This window comes from Pteronotus mesoamericanus, unplaced genomic scaffold, assembly GCF_021234165.1.
Source record: "Pteronotus mesoamericanus isolate MK-2021 breed Mesoamerican mustached bat unplaced genomic scaffold, CSHL_Meso_final contig_538, whole genome shotgun sequence".
Classification (NCBI taxonomy): Eukaryota; Metazoa; Chordata; class Mammalia; order Chiroptera; family Mormoopidae; genus Pteronotus; species Pteronotus mesoamericanus.
In genome coordinates, this window is record NW_026555197.1 from 35933 (window position 1) to 58176 (window position 22244).

The window sequence follows — 22244 nt, forward strand, 5'->3', positions numbered from 1 at the left end:
CAGGGGAAAGAACTTATAGATGGGAGCTAGGGGTTCTGTTGGATGAGGAGGGATTCCTGTTGAGATCATCAGATGGCACAGTTGGGTTGGGGGTTCCTTGTTGCCCTTAGGAGTAAGGGGCAGTCAATCTAAAGGAGGAGCATCTAAATCCTGATCCTAAGGGCCTGGACGCTACTCAGAGCCAGGAAGATTAGTGGTGATTGTGGTCTTTGCCATGGGCAGTTGGGGGCAGTGGTACTGTGGGAGCCTAGGTCGTGATTAGGAGAGGGCTGTAGTCCATCAGATGAATAGTTCCAAAGGGTAGTGACGTGAGGTAACAAGGACCCATCGGTTTAAGTCACGAACTGGCAGAAGCACCTCAGCAATCTTGTAGCAAATCCAACCTATACGCTCAACCGCTTTCGCTCTGCGCAGGCGCAGCACACGACAGCTCAGACGCTAAGTTTGCGGGCGGGCCCTGAGGGGTGGGGCTTCGGTGCCTCACTCTGCGCTTGCGCCTAAGGGGCGTGGCGGTCGCACCTGCGCGAGTTGGGGGAAGGAGGAGGAGCGAGGTGACGCAGGCGTAATAATAGAGAAGGTGCCAGAAAGATCCAAAACAAGTGGCTGCGGCCGTCGCCCAGGAGTCGTCAGACGCCGGATTCTGGTGAGGATCCAGAGAGGCCTAAGGGCGAGTGGTGGCGGGTAGACGGAACCACCTGGGTGCCGGGTGAGGGCAGTACCATCCATATAGTGCGTGGGGGTCGCGGCACCACCTGTGTGGGGTGAGAGCTGGTTTGGTCGGTCCCACTTGTAGTGGCCAATGGGGGTCACTTTCGGACGGTACCACTCGGGTGGACCCGTGGGACTGATCGGATAGTACGGCTGGACGGAGCCCAGGGGCATGTCCGGACAGTACTAACCAGAGTCAAAGGTCAGTCGTTAGGGTGCCCCGGAATGGGCCCCCAGGCTTGTTCGTACCGAATCACTTGGTCGGTTCCGGAGGCTGGTTCGGGACATACCACTTGGGGAGGGGCGTTCGGGCTCTGCGGGCCAGACCGGTCGGAGGTCGAGTGAGGTCTAGCGTCTCGACTTGTTACCAAGGGACCTCGGACGATACCATTCATTTCCGGGGAGGGTGGGAGGTTCAGACTTCTGGGGTGTGAGGGTGGCCCTGCACGGGGGGTCGGGAATTGGGGGACGCACTGGCGAGGTTGGCGTTCGGGCTCCCATGTCGCTGACCACTGCCCCCTCCCCGCTGAGTGGGTTCTAGGCCCTGGTTCGAGCTTGTTCCACCCCCTTTCCCCGGGTATGGCGCTGTCTGGGTCGACCCCTGCCCCGAGCTGGGAGGAGGATGAGTGCCTGGACTACTACGGGATGCTGTCGCTTCATCGTATGTTCGAGGTGGTGGGCGGGCAGCTGACTGAGCGCGAACTGGATCTGCTGGCCTTCCTGCTGGATGAGGCCCCCGGCGCCGCCGGCGGCCTGTCCAACGCCCGTAGCGGCCTGGAGCTGCTTTTGGAGCTGGAGCGCCGCGGGCAGTGCGACGAGAGCAACTTGCGGCTCCTGGGGCAACTCCTGCGAGTGCTCTCCCGGCACGACTTGCTACCGCACCTGGCGCGCAAGCGGCGCCGGCCAGGTACGGCTCAACGCAAAGGTGATAGACTTCCGGTGGGAAGGGGGCCTTGCTCCTCATCTGAGCCTTCGTGGTGCCCTGATATCAGAAAGCCTATGTTCCTCTCCACTGCTCCCTTCTCCACAGAGTATCAGAAACACGAGAGAGAGAAGGCAGGGCTTTGAGAGGCGAGCTTGTGGAATTTGGCCAGAGCAATAATGATGTTTGTGGCCACTGTTTGTGGAGGGCTTGTTTCATGCCAGACACAGACTAAGCCTTTAATATAAACTATCATTATAATATTCTCCTGGTAGTCCCACGAGGAAGTCCTGTTACTGTCACACTGGACTGGGAAAACAACAGGTTCAAAGAAGTTAAGCAGCCTGCTCACAAATGAGAACTGAGTCTTGTGTGAGTGACACAGGAGATACAATGTGCCTGGACTCATAAAGTGCTTATTACATGAGGCATAGCATTAATGGGGGAATCAGATATTAAAAGAGATAAACAGTTTATTCCTACATATGGATATAGAAAGACTAAAACAAAGTAATGGTATGTAGCAAGTAGGGATTCTGAGTGAAGGGGGCCCCCCTTAGATTGAATAACCAGTCAAGACCTTTCTGAGAAGGTGACATTTAAATTGAGGCTGCACTGCTGCCACCGTGCATAGAAAACTCCAGGGAGAGGAAAAGGCAGCCTTTGAAGCCTTGAGGCAGGAATGAGTTTGGCATCATCAGAGGCCAGTGTGGTACAAACAGAGGGGACTGAAGAGAAGGCAGAGAAGTAGGTGTGAAGCCACATCACAGGGGCTTGCAGATAACACAGCTAGAAAGCGACAGCTAGGAGTCACACTCAGCTGGTTTGTGTCCAGAGTTGATGCCCTTAATCCTTGTGAGGGAAGGACAGCGATCTGAAAAGCCCGGGACCTGGGAGGGTTTAAGGCACAGGAGCCCCACATGTGTATAGGCCTTGAGCTGTTGAGCCTTTGGTGGGATTACTTGGTGATTGGGGAGGGAATTGTGAGGCTCCCCATGCCCAGAGTAAGCTCATGGGATTTGGATAACCAGGGGAAGGGCAGCACTAGGGAAGAACTGACAGCGCTTTTGGAAAAATATGTCTGGAGGTCAGACTACTCTGGAAGAGAAGATTTGGGAAGCCTGAAGAGAGGCCTGCTTACTCTTTGGGGCCTCAGGGAGAGCTGGGGGCAGTTGATGGCAGGCAACGTTGCAGGGATCCTGGCCATGACTCAGTTTACAAAATAACTCTGACTGACTCCTTTTTATTGGGAGGCATTGAGCAACCACTGGGCAGGAGGTGCTGGAGAGGGAATGGGTGTCTGGACTCTGACCCCTGGGGAACTCAGGCACCCTGTGTGGCAGGTGTTCATCTCAAGGGGCGGGAATTGGAGGCTGGGCCTGGGATGGGCCAGAGACTGTTAATACTTCTTTCCATTTTTCTCTCCCTGCAGTGTCTCCGGAACGCTATAACTATGGCACCTCCAGCTCTTCTACAAAGAGGACAGAGGGTAGCTGCCGTCGCCGTCGGCAGTCTAGCAATTCTTCAGATGTTCAGCAGGATCAGTGGGAAACAGGTGAGTCCAGCTGGGTGGGTGTGAAGGCGGTTTCTCTCTCTTCTTCTGAACCCTGATGAACTGCCCCTATCCTGGCCCATCAAGAAAAAGGTGCAAGGGGTTATTCTGTCTCATTTTTACTTTGTGTGTTTATTTTTCTTAGAAAAGCATGTGTCCGGGGGCAACATATGGAGTTGTTTCTAGTAGTTTTATATTTCATCTAAATGGCATCATACCATGGGCTCATCATTCCTCACGTGGCTATTTTTGCTGGATGTGTTTCTTAGAGTTATTCATGTTGAATAACTAATGGATATTTTTTGATTGTCATGCCAATTAATTTATCCAGCCTCCCTCTAGCCCCAGTTTTTAAATTATTCAAATATAATTTCAAACACACAGAGAAATTAAAAATTTTGTACAGTGAACATGTTCCTAATCTTCCTAGATACAAGATCTTCCTAGATCTTCCTTTTTAGACACATTTTGCCACTTTAGTTTTACATGTGTGTTTATGTAATTCTTTGGTTGTTGAACTCTTCGAAAATAAGTTCCAGGCATCAGGACACTTGACCCCTAAATCAGCAGGCCTCTCCTGTTAATAAGGAGATTCTTCTCTACCACAGCGAGACCATTACCATACCTAAGAAAGTATACACAAATTCTCTGATATCCTAATGGTCCATTTTCAGATCTCTGTAAGATTGTCTTCACTTTCAGAATCCACTCATAGTTGAGTTGTTAGTTAGTATATCTCCTTAACTTTTTACTATAGAAATGAGATTCGTCCCCTGCCTGTACGTTTTCCTTTATTTTCGCTCCTTGAGATTGACTTCGTGATCATACCAGGCCACTTGTTTTGTGGAATGTCCTGATTATTTCCAGAAATGTCTAGTAATTTTCTAATGGTGTCATTTAACTTGTCCCTTTGTCCCCTATATTTCCTGTAAAATGGGGATTGGGTCTGGCGGTCTGATTCAATTCAGGTTCCATGTCTTTGGCAATAATGCTTCTTGGTTGATGCCATGAGCTTCGCATTGGAGCACGTCAGGAAGCAGAAAGTCTGGTTTTACTGTTGTGTGTGTGGGCAAGTTTGATCACTTAGTTAAGGTAGTGTCTGCCATATTTGTCCTTTGCAAAGGGATATTTTTTTCCCCCTCTGTGGTTAGTAAACAATCTATGGGATGACATCTTGACACATCCTGTTCAATAGCACCCCCAGTGGGTGGAGCATCCTTTCCTGCCTAAACCAATCATTACATTGGTGTTCAGAAAATGGTGATTTTCTAATTCTTTCATTTTCCTACATCTATTCTGCTGGCTTTTCAAGAGGAGTTTTTCTTTCCACCCCCCTCCTTTTTTTTTTGGTGGAGACTACCACTATATAATGGATTCATACATTCTTACTTATTTATTGTGTCATAATCAGTCAGTCATTCTTTCTGATGTTCAGATTGGCTATCTCCTTTGTCTTTTTGATGAGTCTCCATCATGCACTGGGTGCTGCCTGCTTTGTGGCACTGCAAGATGCGGCACTCACCTTGTACTTTCCCTTCCCCAATCCTATAATCCACTGCTTTGAGAAGGCTGGTTTCTTTTAGAGGCAGTAGTATTTAGAGACTAAGATATGGTTGCTGAGTATGAGCATCATTTCTAGGCTCTTTCAGTGAACAGAGTTAGAAACTGCTTTTTAAAAGTTCATATTAGGCCCTGCCCTGGCTGGAGTGGGTCAGTGGATTGAGTGCTGGCCTGTAAACCACAGGGTTGCCAGTTGGATTCCCAGATCAGGTCACATGCCTGGGTTGTAAAAGTAAATAAAAGTAAATATAACTTTTTATAAAAGTAAATACTTTTAATAAATACATTAAAAGTAAATAAATAAAATCTTAAAAGATAAAAGCTTATATTAGGCCCTGACTGGTGTGGCTCAGTTGGTTGGGTGTCATCCTGCAAAGTGAAACGTCACCATTTTGATTCCTGGTCATGTCACATGCCTAGACTGCAGGTTCAGTCCCCACTTTAGGCGTGTACGAGAGGCAGCCAGTCGATGTTTCTCTTCCTCTTTTTCTCCCTCCTTTCCTCTCTCTGAAAGAAAAGCTCATATTCATATTTTAAATTCTTAAAAAAATTATTGGTTCTTAGAGAGAGAGTGGGGAAGGGGGCAAGAGAGAGAGGCACATACACACATCAGTTTGCTGTTCCACTCATCCATGTATTCACTAGGTGATTTTCATATGTGCCCTGACCAGGGATCGAACTGGAAACCTTGGTGTATTAGAACATGCTCCAACAAACTGAGCTACACAGCTATGTGGCTTGGGCCTTATTAGTACTTTTAATTCAAAATTAACAAATACTACAAGGATTTTTTCCTCTTACACGGAAAACCTTGGTTTTTAACAACATTGAGATATGGATTTATTTGCTTTATTGTATAACAATAAAAAAAATTGCTTCAAAATTACAGTGTCAATACCACTGCTGACTCTTTACTGAAAAAAATCCACAAATTTGTGGTTCTGGTCCTTGGGATTATATTTCACTGAGAGTTTGCATTCAGAATGATCCTCCTAATAACTTGAAATAATTATTTTCTTCACCTGTTCATGTTACCAGTTTTATACAGGGTTAGGTTCATTTGTTTCTGTATGTGTTTGATTTTATGGTTTATTTTTCTAAAATATTTTGACTAAACTGTAAAAAAAATTTTTTTTGACTATGTCAGAACTAAACTATGTGAAAAAGATGTTTTCAGAAGCATCACGTGTTGTTTTCTCCTCCAGTAAATAAGTAATGAATTTCACTCATTTCTAATCTATATGCAGAATTAGCAAATACATACTTATCTTTGTTCCCCTCCTTTCTTATGTGAAGTGTATAGCAAGCTGTAGACACCTCTTTTTTATCTTAGTTTGCTTCACTAACCAATTTATCCCAGAAATTATTCTTTTTTTGCTTCACATTGACATTGATTTCAAATGTGTGCAGTTATAAGCTATGGACAAAGCCCTGTGGCTGGTGCCATGCAGATCCCCTGGTGTGAGAGTGCAGGAGTTTCTGTAGGCCCACATCTAGGAGTGGGATCGATGTGCAGGGGTGTGCTGGTCGGCCCTTCTAGATGATGCTAGGTTGTACTTACTCACCGTCTTATGGACAGTGCCTCCAAGGCAGAGGTGCTCACCCAGGGTCTCACAGTGCAGGGACCAACCTCAAAATCTTCCTTGGGCTCTGGGTACCTGCCTTGGTGCTCTGCCTATCATCGGTCCTTAACCACCCCATTTTTCTCCCTTCAGGCTCCCCACCGACCAAGCGGCAGCGACGGAATCGGGGCCGGCCCAGTGGTGGTGCCAGACGGCGGAGGAGAGGGGGCCTAGCTGTCCCCCGGCAGCAGCAAGAGCAGGCCAGACCCACCTCAGAAGGCAAAGTGACCTGTGGTAGGTGTCTGTGGAGCTCAGGGAATGCATGTGCAGTGCCCGTGGCAGACTGCTGAGCCACAGGACAGGAAGAATGGGTACTTGTATGGGGTGTCGCACACCTAGTGACATCTAACAGGTGGGCAGCAGTTCTTATCCCTCTGTTTAGCAGTGGATTTCTTGTTCCTCTCTTCATCTTGCTTATCTACATCCTGTCTGTAGTTGAAGACTCATATCCTATGCTGCCTCCCTTAGAAGCCTCCCCTGACAACCTGCTGCCGCCAGTTTCATGTGTTTACTTAGCAAACATTTGCAAGGGTGTGTGTATTCAATGATCAGTTTTTCTGCAGGGGTGAAAACAGCACCCTGGGGCAAGCTGCCTTATTTACCTCTTGGCCTTAGCAATTAATTAGGCAGTCTGATCTTGGGCAGGTGAGTGAACCCCTCTATGCCTCAGTTTCCATATCTGCAAAATGAGGCTGGTATTGGTATCTTCCAGCCAGGATTGTTGAGAGAAAGAGAGTTAACACATGTAATACACTCAGCATAATGCCTGGCCCAGGCCTGTGTACCAGTTTTCCCTTCTCACTGTCACTGTGCCATGTGCGTGGGGCAGGAACAGCAGTGAGGTCCCTGCCCTAGTGGAGGTGACCTTCTTTCTAGTAGGATGACATACCAGTGAAACTGAAGCTCATTTTAGACACTAAGCCCCAGGAAGAGAGGGCAGGGTTTGTGGGCATTGGGTGAAGCAGCCCAGTAGGCCTCCAAGTAGGTGGGAGTTTGATTTTTATTCCATGCTGTTAGTACTGTCAAGGGATCTGAGCAGGGGAGTGAGGTGACCTGAAACATATTTTTAAAGGAACTCTGACCCCATCTGGAAAACCAGTTAATAAATGAGTTAGGATTTGTAAAGTACACAGAACAATTCTGGGCATATGGTCCATGCCCTGTCAGGTACGTGTAAAGTAAATTAAAGTGGGAGCAGCAAATGAGTGACAGTGTTGCTCAGATCCAGCGAGGAGGAGAGGTGATTGCATAGGAGAGGGTGAGAAGCGGGGTGGACTGAGGAAGTCAGGATGTACAGCTGACTGGACCTGCAGACTGGTTGGGGTGGGTGGGTTGAGGGGACTGTGCTGTGGAGACTCTCGTCCTCGAGAAATTTCACCTGTCCTGAGGGAAGGACGCAGGCCTGGGTGGGCACTCTCTCTCACATACTATTCCCCTTCACATCTCTGGTACATCCTCTGAGTTGGGCAAGCCTGTGGACATGGGATCAGGTGGTGAGATGCTCAGGCAGGGGCGGCGGGTGGCAGAATTACAGGTGGAAAGTCCAAGGTTGAAGTAGTTTTACATTCTCCAGGAGACCTCGGTCTGGGCTGCTTCCTCTGGCCATCCGCAGAGTGGCCATGCCTGCGTCGACTAGTGTCTTGCGCGCCCCTCCCCACCCGCGCCCCTAGGTTGTGGGCTACACATTAGATTCCCTAGGTGAGACTGTGTGGGGCAGGTCGGGAGGAAGAGACCAGTAGACCTTGAGGGGTGGCTGCCTTGTCATGACTTCCCTCTGCCCCCCAGTCAGATAATTACCAGAGTCACCAGGCTGGCTGGGCTGCCCAGGGAGTCACTGCCTCCCTAGGGAGCAGGCCAAGCTGAGACTTGGGAGGGGTTTTGCCTGTAGAGGCATCAGGTCTCTTCCTTGAGGGCAAGGAGGTTGTTCATAGGGTGTGGCTGGCTCTTGAGGGGTGGGGGGGGGGGGGGTAAGCAGGTCTGACTGCTGACTCACCAGGCAGGGTGGGGCTGGAGTGAGGCTCTCCCCAGTAGGGCCCTGGTTTTTCCCTCTGAAAGCAAAGATAGCTTACCTTTAATGAGGCCCAGTCACAGGAGTGACAGAGGGCTCCTTCAGACCTGAGTGAGGAAGGATCCTGCTATTTTTGTCCCCTCCTCACCTGTGATAACTGTGGGGTTTGACCCTTACTTAGCTGCCCTCCACTTAGTGGTAGTATAACTGAGCATATCGGGTCTTGGCCATGTGATGCCTTTACACATGACCCAACAATTAGTGTTGAAGGAAAAAGGGTTTTATTAACAGGATTCCAACCCTGGGGGGCTGAGAGCACCCCTGCTCAGAGCCCTATTCTCCCATGAAACTCAGCATTTCCCGTGCTCTCCAAAAGGCTATAGGCCAAAACCATGCCCAGAAGTTCCCCATGTCCTTATCTGGCTTTAAGCTGGCTGCACAAACAGATCTCCATCCTTTCAGGAACGTGCACTTGTGCGTTTCAGAATTGCCGTCCTCTCGCAGCAGCTCTCTCCTTCAGGATCTGGGGTGCATTGTTCTCAGCCTCCAGGTAATGGTCTAGGAAAACGTGTGCCATGTTACACTGGATCATGGTGGAGTCCAGGGAGGCACACGTCCCAAGAGAGTGGCCTGTCTGTATATCTTCCAGAGAAGCAGAAGTCAGCATTCCTGGTCACAGTTCAGTTCAGCTTCAAACAGCTCCCACAAACCTGTGTCTGGTTAGGCAGGTCCCTGCGCAGCTCCATCAGCGCTCTCCTTACACGCTTTCCTTCCGCATAGCTGCTTCCTCTCTCGGCCCGTATGGCTTCTCTCTACACCCTCAGCCCTCATGGCGGACCGGGCCCTTCTCTGCACCCTTTCCTCCACATGGACTCTACTTCTTAGCTCTCAGCCCACCCTTATTTTAAATGTTTGGCCCAGAACTCCTATGTGACCTCATATCTGGCCCCTCCTATGAGGGGTTACTTTTGCCAGTTCTCTCATATCCTTTACCTTCTTTCGGGTGCCACCTTTAGTCAGGGCAAGAGTTCCCTGTGACACAGGGTCATCGAGGTGGGCGTCCATCTCTCCTGGTTATATCATGAGTCACTCTATGCCCTTAAAGTCACATACATCTTTTACCATGGGTGGCAGTACAGCTAGCTATTAACTTGCCATTGTTATGCAAAGTATTTTAAAAGCCTTATCACCCACTCCCCCCCCCCCGCAAGGTTTGTGGATATATGGTCTATCATTTTGGCCTCCCCCCTCCCCCCCGCTCTGCGCCCCATTACACTAGAACCAGCCTAAGTACCCGAGGGCCATCGAGGGTGAGAAAGGGGGTGGGGTGGGGTGGGGTCCTGATCTTGGGCACATGTCCTCAGAGTTTCCATGTTCCTTTCAGGGGTGTCTCCTGGGCACTGTCCCAGGTGTACTACTCTCCTGACCTTGAATTCTCAAGACAGTGTTGAGGGATAAGGGTGATGGCCGTCCTTGCGCAAAAGTGATGGGTGGGGCTGGGCCAACCTCGGCTTGTTCATTTGGTAATTGCATGCATATTTGTCGAGTGCTCCTGCTAGGCACAGCAGGGACTGGAGGCTCTTGTCCTCAAGGAGCTTGCATTCTGATGGGAGGAGAAAGCCAAGAGACAGAGATGTCTGATGTCAGCTGAGCAGAGAAAGGAGGGCAGAAAGGGGTAGAGAATGGTGGAAAATGTGGTTTTAGACCTACTTTGTAGATAGGGTGGTCTAGGAAGGCTTCTCGGAAGAGTGTGTGGTTGCCTAGAGTCGAATATTTCAGGTAGAGGGGCAGCAGGAGCCCAGGCCCAAGAGGGAATGTGGTAGTAGTGATGAAGGGGTGGTAGCGAAGCTGGCAAGGCTGGAGTGGAGGGAGTGAGGGAGACTGCTAGGAGGAGAGGGCAGCAGAGGTAACCAGGGGCCCATCCCGCAGAGCCTGTGAGCCGTGGGCCTGAGCTTTCCATTTATTTATTTAGGTAAATTTTTATTTTTTTTAACCCTTGCCTGAGGGCATTTTTTCATTGATTTTTTTTTTTTTTTTTTTTTTGAGATAGTAAGGGGGAGAGAAACAGCGATTGGTTGCCTGCTGTATGCGCCCAGATCAAGGATTGTCCATGCCTGCACTGAGGATTAAACCTGCAACCTAGGCATGGGCCCTGACTGAGAGTTAAACCCATAACCCCTCAGTTAATGGAGATGATGCTCCAACTGAGCCTCGCTGGCCAGGGAGCATTATCTTAAATGATGGAAAACAGAGGATTTGAATGACAGGCTGAGCTTGCTTTTTCTGTCAGTGCTCTCTGTGGAGAAGATACAGAACCAGACAAGACTAGCATAATGAACTTCATTTTCTGTCACCCAGCTTTAGCAGTTGTCAACTTGTGGCTGATTTGATATTAATGTCTTAATATCAAATATCTAATTAGCGCTCACATTTCCAGGTGTCTTACAAAAGTTGGTTCTCCTAAGTCTCTCCTAATCTGTTGGATTCCTCGGCCATCTCTGTTTTCTCTCTTTCCTCCCTTCCGTTGTGTTTGTTGAAAATAGTTGTCCCAGCCCTGGCTAGGTTGCTCAGTTGGTTGTAGCATTGTCCCATACGCCAAAAGCTTTTGGGCGTGATTTGCCATCATGGCATATAACTAGGCTGCAGGGGGTTTTTTGTTTTGTTTTTTAAGATTTTATTTATTTCTATTGTTTTTGTTTTTTGTTTTTGTTTTTTTGTTTGTTCTAGGGTTAAAGTTTATTTTTACTGATTTAAAGATTTTATATTTATTTTTTAGAGAGAGGGCAAGGGAGGGAGAAAGAGAAGGAGAGAACTAGCAATGTGTGGTTGCCTCTCATGCACCTCCTACTAGGGACCTGGCCCACAACCCAGGCATGTGCCCTGACTGGGAATCGAACCAGTGAGCCTTTGGTTTGCAGGCCAGCACTCAATCCACTGAGCCACACCAGCCAGGGCTAGGGCTAAAGTTTATTTATCTGTAATGCTTTGTTGATTGTGATATTACAGTTGTCCTCATCTTTTCCAGTTTGCCCCACTCCACCTGGCACCTCCCACTCCCTCAGGCAGTCCCCCCACCATGGTTCATGTCCATGGTCTTGCATATAAGTTTTTTGTATTTACTTATATTTAGAGATAGGGGAAGGCAGTGAGAGAGGGAGAGAAATGTCAATGTGCAAGAGAAACATTGACCAGTTGCCTCCTGCACGCCCCCAACTAGGGGCTTGTTCAAAACCCAGACATATGCCTGACCAGGAAACCCATGGCTCATTTGGTTTGTAGGACTTTGCCCAACCCACTGAGCCATACCAGCCAGGGCCTAGGTTGCAGGTTTGATCCCTGGTCAGGGCACATGGATGGGAGGGCAACCGATCAATGTTTCTCACATTGATTGATGTTTCCCTCTCTCTCTCTCTAATCAGTAAACATATCCTCCGGTGAGGATTAAAAAAGAAAGTATAATAGTTGTCCCACAGCCCTTCCCAAAGACTGAATTTTGCCAATTTCATCCTGTGGTAGGGTTGACTGAATGTTTCTCTGTTGTCTATATTTCCTAAAAATTGGTAGTTGCAGCTGGAAAGGCTTGATCATATTCTAGGTTGGTATTTCATTTTTTTCAAGCTCACTTCCTAGGTGGTGTGTTCTTAACCTTTGTCTGACATTGATAGTGGTTTCTCCTCATTGCCTTGATTCATTAGTTCAGTAGAGGTTGAAGAACTTCATTTTTGACATCTTGACTCTGGCTGTCTCTTGGGGAAGAGACTGGAGGAAGGGAGGGGTGCTGCTGTTGTCCAGAGGGGGGTGGTCCTGGCCCTGTGTGGCAGTGGGGAGCAGGGGTCTTTTCATTGGAGCACGCTGGCTGCCTCTCTCCACCAAGCATCATGGGGGCACAAGTCCTCTTTGTCCCCAGCACCCCTATTAGGGACTCGCAGAGAGAAAACCTGAGATTATCCCTGGCCCCCAAGCACACGTAGCATAGGGATTGGCATGTAAGGCTGCTCACCTGTTCACCTGGCCCAGGGCCTATCCCTTGTATCTTCCCTGGTCTCCCACTGGGAAGTCCTTCCCATTTTCCTCTGAGGCCCACCTGAGTACAGAAAACAGGAATAGCTCTCCTCTCTAGGAAGACATACCCTCACCCTATGTCCCCTGGGGGCAGAGGGCATTTCCCTACAGCTGCTCAAGTGGAGCAGGACTGCTGACAAATGCTTGGTGTTCCTGGACACAGGAAACAACCAGCCCCCAGCCCAGGTCACATGCTCACGGGGTGTTCTTCCTGCCTTGCCTCTCACTATCACACATGGCCAGTCTATCCACTTCTTGCCATGTCTTCTGCTTCCATCCTGGACCCGCCACCTTTGGCCTTCCCTGACTGCTGCCCTACCCTGTTCCTGACACCCTGATGCACTTGAAGGACAAAATGAATTCCAGGTAGCAGCCTCAGCTGTTTACCTGCATCCAGCCATGGAATCAGTGGGCCCATGAGAGCAGGTGCTAGAGTGGGGATCTCATGGAAGAGGCCACTGAAGTGCCGAGAGGTGTGGTCACCTTGGGAGGTCCCCGCCTACTGCCATGGCCTTCCAGGGTGTGGTCAGTTCTCCCCCCCAGCTGTCCCCTTCTCCTCCACTGTGATGCAGCCACAGTGGCCCTCAGACTGTGAATGTCCCAAGTTCATTTTCTGCCTCCAGATTTTCACGTGACGTCTTCTCTTCCAGAATGCTGCTCTTCTCTCCTCCAGTTTTTCTGTCTCAACCTACTTGTCCTCATTCACATTTCACTCCCAGTGTCATTTCCTGGAGAAGTCTTCTCTGATCATTTCAATCTAAATTATACCTCATTCTCTGTAATTTTCTCTCCTCACCCTCAGGATATTCTTAATTACAGATTTCTGTGTATTGTTGTGAGAGGCAGCAAACAAGGCAGGGGTAGTTAAGAGCTCTGTAGCCAGGCACCTTGGTTGGAATCCCAGCTCTGCTGTTTCCTGTCTTTGTGGCCTTGGGCTGGTGACTCATCCCTTTTGCCTCAGTTTCCCCATCTGCAAAAAGGGGATAATAGCACTGCCTAATAAGGTTGCAGAGATGATCAAAAGGGTCAGTGGGTATGAAGTGTGTGCCAGGCTGCAGTAAGTACTGTAGATGTTTCGTCTGTTGTTGTTACATCTTTTGGTGAGGAGTCCGGGGGAGATTGCCGTGATGTGCAGTGTGCGCTGTGATCCAGGGCCAGCGACGGAACAGCAGTTCAGATAATGCAGGGCTTCTGTGTGCTCGCCTGTTGTGTTCTAGACCAAGTTGGACCATGGTCTGGTGAAGGATTTACTCCGTAAATGGGGATAATGAAGGTTCTGTGAAGACTCGGGGGCCTGAGATAGGGAAAGGACTTGGGGAGGGTAAGGTCCATGGGAAGCCCTCTCTAACTGAGGATTATGTGTCTTCCAGTTGCACGTGTGGCAGGGTGCTCATGTCACCCCTGTGTGGCTGGCACTCAGTAAACATGGCTGTTTAATGAACGAATGCATGAGATACACATGACTCCACCCTGGTTTGTCCTCTTTCTAAACCCCTCCCCCCAAGGTTGTGGGGCGGGTGCTGGGTGAATAGACAGTTTATGCCACAGGTCTAGTAGCAAGCTGTGCTGAGGAGAAAGATGACCTTGGAGGGGATTCACTTGGGCAGGCCATGGTGAGTGATTGGGTTGTTCCGGGCAGAGAAGGCTGGCAGGTCATTTTTGTGAGTGAGCAAGGCTTGTGCTGGGAGCACTTTCCTTGTGACTGGAGACTAGGGTATGGAAGGATGTAGCTGAGCTTGAAGGAGATGAGGGAGGAGGTGTTTGGCTCAGGGGCCCAGGCAAGAGAGGGCAAGACCTGGGCAGGGGCTGTGGGATTAGAGATGGGTGTCAGAATCGCAGGTCCTGTTTCTGAGTGCCCTGAGTGTTGTAGGCCATGGGTCAAGCATTTCACAAGTTGCCTCATTTAATCCTCATGACCCCACTGTGTAGCAGGGACCTCTTGTTTGTTTATGTTTTTCAGATGGGGAAACTGAGGTTCAGAGAGGTGAGGTCACATGCCCAAGGCTGCACAGCTAGAGAGTGGCAGAGCCGGGACTCGCCTCAAGGTCTGTCTGACTCCGCCACCTGGCTCTGTGATTCCTCCACTGAGCAGCCATGTATGGCCTTGGACAGGTGCTGCTCCACCCAGCCCCTTGTTCCCCAGTCCACACCAGTTGAGGGCATGGTCAGACACAGGAGTCAAGGATATGAACCCGGAGTTCTTACCTGGTCCTTAGAGTTGGAGGGAGCTGGGCCTGAGTTCCCTGCGAGGTCATGGGGGCTGAGCCAAGCGGGCTTTCCCTGGGCTTCGATCAGACAGGGGCGAGGTTCCTCTCAAGGCAGAAAGAGGAAGGGTTTGGGGTTTGGAGTGGGAGGAGGAAGTGGGCGGTGTTGAGAAGTCATCTCAGGGAGCAGGGACCTGCCTTCTACTTTCCGCTCTGCTGCTCACATGGTCTGTGAAAGGTAAAGGGAGTCTGGGATATGACACTTCCCCTCCCAGAGCATCAGTTTCCTTATCTGTCAGATGGATTGAATATGGCCCCTGCTGCACAGGGCTAATGCTACTGAATCCCCTGAGGTAAAACGTTTGGTGCATTGGAGCTGTTGGAGGCTGCCATTCTTGGAGCACCTGTTGGGCATGATGTGTGCACTGTGCCAGCTAGTTTCTTTCAATTTTTTGCTCTTTTTAATCCTTTTAACAGCCCTCCACAGCGGGGATTGTCCCCGGGTTTAGGCAGGAAACTGGGCTCAGAGAGGTTGTGATTTGTCCCAGGTCACATAGCTAGTGCCTGGGTTGGAAATGGCTCCATTGGCTTGAACTGCTCTCTGGGGCACGTGCTGAACGGCCTGACCATGTAACGTAGGGCAAGTCACTGCACTTCTCTTTGCCTCCCATTTCCTCATCTGTACAGTGGGGATGATCATAGGACCTGCCTCACAGAGTTGTTTGTGGATTCAGTGATTTCATAGGTGTCCAGTGCTTAGAGTGGCGCCTGGCAGATAGTGCTCTGCGGTGAGGACTGCTGTTACGTGTAGCTTATAGCTGATCCTTAGAACAGCCTGTGCCATGCGTTAGTAGCCCCATTTCACAGGTGCAAGTTCGGTGATCCCAAAGGGAGGTGATGTGCCTGAGGTCACATTTATATGAGTAAGCCTCAGAAGCGTCCATGTCCTGTCCACTGCACAGAGCTGGGATCTCATTTGGGCAGATGAGGGCAGCGCTGTTAAGTGACCAAAACTCAGCTTAGACTGGCTTAAGCTGAAAAGAAATTGTAGCTGAAACTCCAGGTGCTCTGTGGCTCATGCGATGAGCTCAGAAGTCTTTCCCTCTATCGCTGGCCCTGCATAGGCTTCATTTTTCTCCCTTCCTGGGGGCAGAGTGGCCCTCAGCACCTCTGTCATTTTACAGCCTACCATTTTAGCAGCCTCTGGAAAGAGAGCACTCGGTTCCAGTAGAGCCAGCCCAGCTCTAGCCTTGAGTCTCCTGGGCCTGGTGCTTGCTTGGTAGGTGGAGGTCTGGGAATGTGGCTGGTTCCACATGAATGTCACTGTTTGAAGGTGGGAGAGGGTTAGGCTGATTGCCTAAAGGGTAGTCATTCATTCATGCGTTGATTCTTTCATAAATATATATTGAGCACCTACTGTGTACCACAGGTTTATGCAAGGGAACAAAGCATCTACTATGTGCCAAGGGGTCTTAGAAGTAAACAAAACAGACAAAAATCTGTCCTTCATGGAGCGTACATTGTGGGGAGATGGGCGATAAGCATGACAGGAAGGGAAAGCTTAGAGTAGGTGAGAAGGTGGTAAGTGCCTTGGGAAAAATGGAGCCGGGAATGCTGGGAGCCAGAGTGGTGGTAGTAAAGTTTTAAATGCGGTGGTTGGGATAGGCTCTATTGGGAAGGTGCCATTTGAACAAAGAGCTGAAGGAAGTGAGGGAGTAGACTGGGGACAGAGCATCTCAGGGCTGAAGAGAGGCAGGGCCGGGTGGAACCTCCCTGGCGGTGCGGGGAGCAGAGAGCAAGGAGGTGGTGAGGCTGGAGTGGGGCCCGTGAGGGGAAGAGGAAGGCGCCAGGTCAGGAGGTAACAGGCCAGACCAGAGGAGGAAAGCCATGGGGGGGTGTCACCCATACTTGGGTGTGGTTACCAAAAGGGGGAAGGATGTGGGGCAGGTGCAGTGCAGCCCTCAGGGTAGTGGGAGGAGCCTGCAGAGGAGGCTCAAGGGAGGGAGGGGAGGCAGTCCCCTTGAGCGTTGTGTTGGGTATCAGCCCCTCACTGAGGAGTCCCTCTTTCTCCACAGACATCCGGCTCAGAGTGCGAGCAGAGTACTGCGAACATGGGCCAGCCTTGGAGCAGGGTGTGGCATCTCGGCGGCCCCAGGCACTGGCGCGGCAGCTAGACGTGTTCGGGCAGGCCACTGCAGTGCTGCGCTCCCGAGACCTGGGCTCCGTGGTGTGTGACATCAAGTTCTCGGAGCTCTCCTATCTGGACGCCTTCTGGGGGGACTACCTGAGTGGTGCCCTGCTGCAGGCCCTGCGGGGTGTGTTTCTAACTGAGGCCCTGCGGGAGGCAGTTGGCCGGGAGGCTGTGCGCCTGCTGGTCAGTGTGGACGAGGCTGACTATGAGGCTGGCCGGCGCCGCCTGCTGCTCATGGAGGAGGAAGGAGGACGTCGCCCGTCAGAGGCCTCCTGATTCTGGATCTGGCAGGACTTGACCCCGCCTCCTAGCTTTTGGGCCACCTTCTTCCCAGGAGGATAAAGACCATCACTGATCCTAGGGGACTGTCACTCCAGCAGCTTTGAGGACTGAGATAGACAGATGGCCAGGCCCCCTGACAGCCTGGCTCATTGACAGCTTCTCTGACAGGATGTGGGCTCTGAGGCCTAAACCACTTCCAGCTGAGTTTCCTTCTCAACCACCCCGCCCCGCCAGCCCCACCCTCAGGTGTGTTCCTTCAGCTCCAGGAGGCCAGGGGCTCTAGCATGCAGATCCCTAAGGGAAGGGCACGTAGTCACCAAGGGCCCCCTGCATATTGTGTCCTTGACCCTGGGCTGTGTGCACACACTGTCCCCATGGAAGTCTCTCCTGGGCTCCTGCCCTGGCCTGCTCCACATACTTACTTGGCTTAAGGGCTTCTCTCTCAGGATCTCTGATTTTACTGCCCCCAACCCTGGGCCTCAGCCACACCAGGCACTGGAGCTGGGGCACACATGGGGCCTGCTCACCTTGCCCACACATAGAACTGGCGCTCCACCTCTTCTGCTCCTCAGTGCTGGACATGGACTTGCACAAGGACCTACACCTAGAGTGTCAGATATGTGTTGCCAGCAGGTATCAGACCAAGTGTGCTGTTGCCCATGAGGCCAGGACCAGAAGCCAGCTGCCTTCTCAGAAAGGGAAAGGCAAAGGCTGAGGCTTGGGGGCTGATGGGAAAGGTATTTTCTAAATGGCACCAATAAAACTGCCCCGGAAGGGGTATAGGTGGGCATCAGGCTTCCCGGGACTTTTTCTTAATGGGATGGATGAAGGAGCTGATGAGAGCCTGGGCCTAGTACCAATCCTGGAGTTCTTGGCCCAGTGTCAGGCTGGAGGGTGAACAGGATGCCAGATCATGTCAGTTGCTACCACAGGCTTGCTCCCTTCTCTGGGCCTCAGTTTCCTCCTCTGTCAAAGGAAGTACAGTCATACCTCAGTACTACTCAGCTTCAGACCTCGTCACACCTGGTACTCATTGCATTTTGATGAGAAAAAAGTGTTTTGGGACTCGTTGCCCTTGCTAGAACTGGTATGAGTCACAGTGCCGCCCTGCAAGACTAAGTGTGCTTCACTAGGTACTCAGTGGTGTCCACACTCGTCATGAGTTCTGGAACGAAATAACAATGAGTACTGAGGTACCACTGTACTGCCTTGAAGTCACAAACACTTGCAGCCCCGCTGACACATGCTTGGTCCTTGGGAGTGCCAGTATTTTTAACTTGTTCAGTGATGTGGGCCAGCTGTCTGCGAGGCTGACAGCTCAGAGGGTTTGGAAACCAAGCAGATCAGCAGCCAGGTTTCTCTGCCTCTCCAGGTGGTTCCCCACACATCACCTAGACAGTCACCTTCTCAAATTTGGGTCTCTGTTCTTTCTCTTACTGAGGCCAAACACTTCTTCGTGCCCCCCAGTGGCTGCAGGAGGTTGTAGCCTCCTGCTCTTGCCCCACCACTTGTTTATGGGCTTAGGAACCAAGTTTCTTACACAACACCCTGGGGTTTTCTTCCTGTTTGGGAAGGGAACCAGAACTGGGGAGCTCGGGGTGGGGTCAGCAGGGATTCTAACTTGGCTGTTCCTATGGGAAGGGGTGGACCTACTCACACCTGGGAACCTGTCCTGGACCCTTGAACTATGTTGATACACAAGGGATAAAGTGCCAGGTTTAGTAGTTGAGTCCTGGCCAGGGAGTCCAGACCTGGTCCAGCCGTTCACTTTGTGACTGCTGCTTTCCCTGCACCCTCTTTGGGAGGGATCCCAGATCTGTTGGGCATACTCAAGATCTCTTTAATACTTAGCCTGCTGTGTGAAGTAGGGATATCACCCCCAGTTTGTCAGGAAATGGGCTCAGAGAAAGGAAGTCACTTGCCTGGGGTATAAAGAAGCAACACTGAGATGGAAAGCAGTGCTCCCCTGGTGGACCAAGTCAGGTTGGGAGGGACGTGGGAGCTTTGCTCACTGTCTTTCCCTTGAGCTGGGGGACTGTCCTTGGCTTGGGTCTCAGTAGGCTTTCTTTGCAGAACCTTCCCAGATTTGGGGCTCAATTTTACTTGGGGCTTGCTGTGCTTAAGGGTAGGAACTGCTCCCTCTTGGCTGGGCTTAATTCCAGGATCTGCTGCTCCCTCAGGCCATGGTACCTGTCTCTTAACCCCTAGTGAGTGATGGGCCGCCTGCGCCCCCCACCCCCACCCCCAGGACTGTAGGTCGGTCCTGCTCCTGTTGCTGCACTGCCTGCCTCAGCCCCGCCCTATTCCTTAGGCCCGTCCCACACACACCACCCCCTTCCTCTACGTTCCCTTTTCGGCTCCTCAGGCTGATGCTCCCTCGCTGGCTGGCATGTGCATGCGGGAAGTGAGTGTGCAACTTCGAGGCCTCTGGAGCGTGCAGGCTCAGCATTGTCCAAGTGGTGGGGACGTTGAGGCAATGCCTTGCCCTTCAAAGCCTCCCTGAGCACATGTGTTGTGGAGGCCGCCTGGGCTTGTCAGAGCTCGCACTTGTGCTAGGAGTGACCCAGCAGACCCCTGAGGCACAGAAATGGGTCAGACCCAGGCCTTAAGGATAACCCAGGAAGATCAAAGAGCTTCAGAAGGTGAGAAAGACTTCTGAACAGGGTGCAGCCAAGGGAAATAAGGGACTGTGGGAGCTCAGAGGAATGCAGGCCGGAGGAAGAGGAGCCTGCAGCTGGCTCTCGAAAGATGAATAGGAGTTCAACAGAATGACACAGAGGAGATATTCCAGACCAAGAATCTCACTTAAACCCTAGGGAACATTCCCGAATGGGATGTAGAGAGACATATGGACAGCATCAAAGGCAAATGACAAGGTAGAGTCAGCCACCTCATTGCATCAGCAGTCATTGGCTGCCACACGCTGTCAGGCAGACATGGGCCTCGAAGATTACCACGTGAAGTGGAAACATGAGACAGGCCATGCGTGCCTGGGACATGGAAGCACAGGTTCCCCTAGGCCTCCCGTGGGCCAGGCCCTGGGCTGGCTTCTGCTGGGGACTCTGAGAGGACTCTAGCCTGGCTGCTGGCTTCTGTTCTGGTGGATGAGCCAGACTGGGACACTGTGACTCAGCCCAGAGTAGCCAGTGATTGAACAAGCAGCCAAGGCTGGTGGAGCCCTGGGGACCTGGGTGGAGGGGCCCAGGAAGGCTTCGTGGGTTAGGAAGTGCCCTGTTCACTCCATTAAAAATTACCACCACCACCACCATCACCACCAAGATACATTTTAATTGTGACTATAACATTCAGAAAAGTGCATAAAACATAAATGTACAGTTAGGTTGTTGTAAAGTGTCTGTGCCTCTCATGTTAAGGGATATATGACCAGCACCCCAGAAGCTACCCCCCACCATGCTACCTTTCTGTCATGTGCTCCCTCCTGGTCACAACTGCCCTCTTTTCTTAGCTGGGAACACTATCCCGACTTTTGAAAATTGACTTGAGGTTTTGAGAGAGAGAGACATCGATTTGTTATCTATCCCACTTATTGATGTATTCATAGGTTGATTCTTGTTTGTGTCCTGAACGGGGATTGAACCTGCAACGTTGGCATACCAGGACAACGCTTTCACAAACAGCTACCCGGCCAGGGCTATCCTGACTTTGAAAGTAATAATTTCTTGCTTTTCTTTAACTTTCTAGTTTTATATCACTCAGTGATATAGTTAATTTTATCTTTTATTGCACTTGACATAAATGGCATCATAAAATATGTTTTCTATTGTGTCTGGTTTCTTTTGCTCAATGTTGTGTGTGTGAGGTTCTTCCATGTGTTTATTTGTAGTTGACTCATTTTATTTTTTAAAAGATTTTATTTATTTTTATTTAGAGAGAGGGGAAGGGAGGGAGAAAGAGGGAGAGAAACATCAATGTGTGAGAGAAACATCGGTCGGTTGCCTCTGGCATGTCCCCATGTCCCCAACTGGGGACCTGGCCTAAAACCCAGGGATGTGCCCTGACCTGGAATCGAACCTGTGGCCTTTCGCTTCACAGGACGACGCCCAACCCACTGAGCCACGCTGGTCAGGGCTGCAGTTGAATCATTTTTATGAACATCCCACAAGTAGTTCATGCATTGCACTGTTGATGGATATTTGGGTTGTTTCCAGTTTGGGGCTGTTATGAATAATGCTGTGAACGTTCCTCTGTGTGTTTCTTGGTGAATGCAGAATGTAAAAGAAATGCTTACATTTCTCTGGGGATATACCCAGGAGTGGAATTGCTGGACATGGGCACGACTATGTTCAGGTTTGGCAGATACTGCCTATGTTAGTTTCCTAGAGCTGCTGTAAACAAACTCCGTGGTTTAACACAACAGAAATGTATTCTCTCACAATTCTGGAGGCTAGAAGTCTAAAATCAGTTTCACTTGGTCAAAATCAAGTTGTTCTCAGGCCTAACTCCCTTCGGAGGCTCTAGAGAAGAATTTGTCCCTTGACTCTTTCTACTTCTAGGGGCTGCCATCAACCCTAGGTTTGTGGCTGCATCACTCCAATCTCTGTGTCTCTGTGGTCACATTTTCCCCTCTTCTGTCGGTCAAATCTCCCTCTGCCTCCCTCTTACAAAGATACATGTGACTGCATGTAGGACCCACCCGAATAATCCAAGATAATCTCATCTCAGAATCCTTAACTTTAATCACATCTGCCACGTATGATAACTCACAGATTCCAGGGATTAAGCCATGGACATATTTTTGGCAGACGTTTTCCAGTCTACCATACTCATAAAGTGTTTTTCTAAAGTGTTTATATCAATTCACTCTCCCACCAGTACTGAATGAAAGTTTTCCTTCTTTACATCCTTGTCAACATGGTACTGTAAAATACTTTAATTTTGCCAGTCTGACAGATGTGTGGTAGTATATCAGTGTGGTTTATTTTTATTCTCTCTGATGATTAATTTTTGCTTATTCTTGAATGAGGAACAGAAAGTCTTTGGGTGGATAGAATGGGTAATGGTATTCTAGATAGGTGTAATAACATGCATAAAGGTGGCAGAAAACATTTAAGTTGAATAAGTTTTTGTTTTGTTTTGTTTTTAAGGATTAGGTTATATAAGTGAAATAAAACC

The 22244-nt window shown here is 50.1% G+C and overlaps 1 protein-coding gene across 1 annotated transcript; it reads left to right on the plus strand.

Annotated features, from left to right (window-relative positions):
* Window positions 1-521: 521 nt before the first annotated feature.
* On the plus strand, window positions 522-20867 carry DEDD2 (death effector domain containing 2). Its single transcript, XM_054579507.1, has 5 exons — window positions 522-643; window positions 1250-1615; window positions 3063-3185; window positions 6458-6598; window positions 16714-20867. The coding sequence occupies exons 2-5, from the start codon at window positions 1288-1290 to the stop codon at window positions 17103-17105; spliced, it is 984 nt and encodes a 327-aa protein (XP_054435482.1). The 5' UTR covers window positions 522-643; window positions 1250-1287; the 3' UTR covers window positions 17106-20867.
* Window positions 20868-22244: the final 1377 nt, after the last annotated feature.

Excerpts from the sequence above, each read along its gene's own strand:
- DEDD2 (XM_054579507.1), top strand. The coding sequence starts at position 1,288 with ATGGCGCTGTCTGGGTCGACCCCTGCCCCGAGCTGGGAGGAGGATGAG. Across the intron at positions 1,616-3,062 it reads GCGCAAGCGGCGCCGGCCAG|TGTCTCCGGAACGCTATAAC; the intron begins GTACGGCTCAAC and ends CTCTCCCTGCAG. Across the intron at positions 3,186-6,457 it reads GCAGGATCAGTGGGAAACAG|GCTCCCCACCGACCAAGCGG; the intron begins GTGAGTCCAGCT and ends TTCTCCCTTCAG.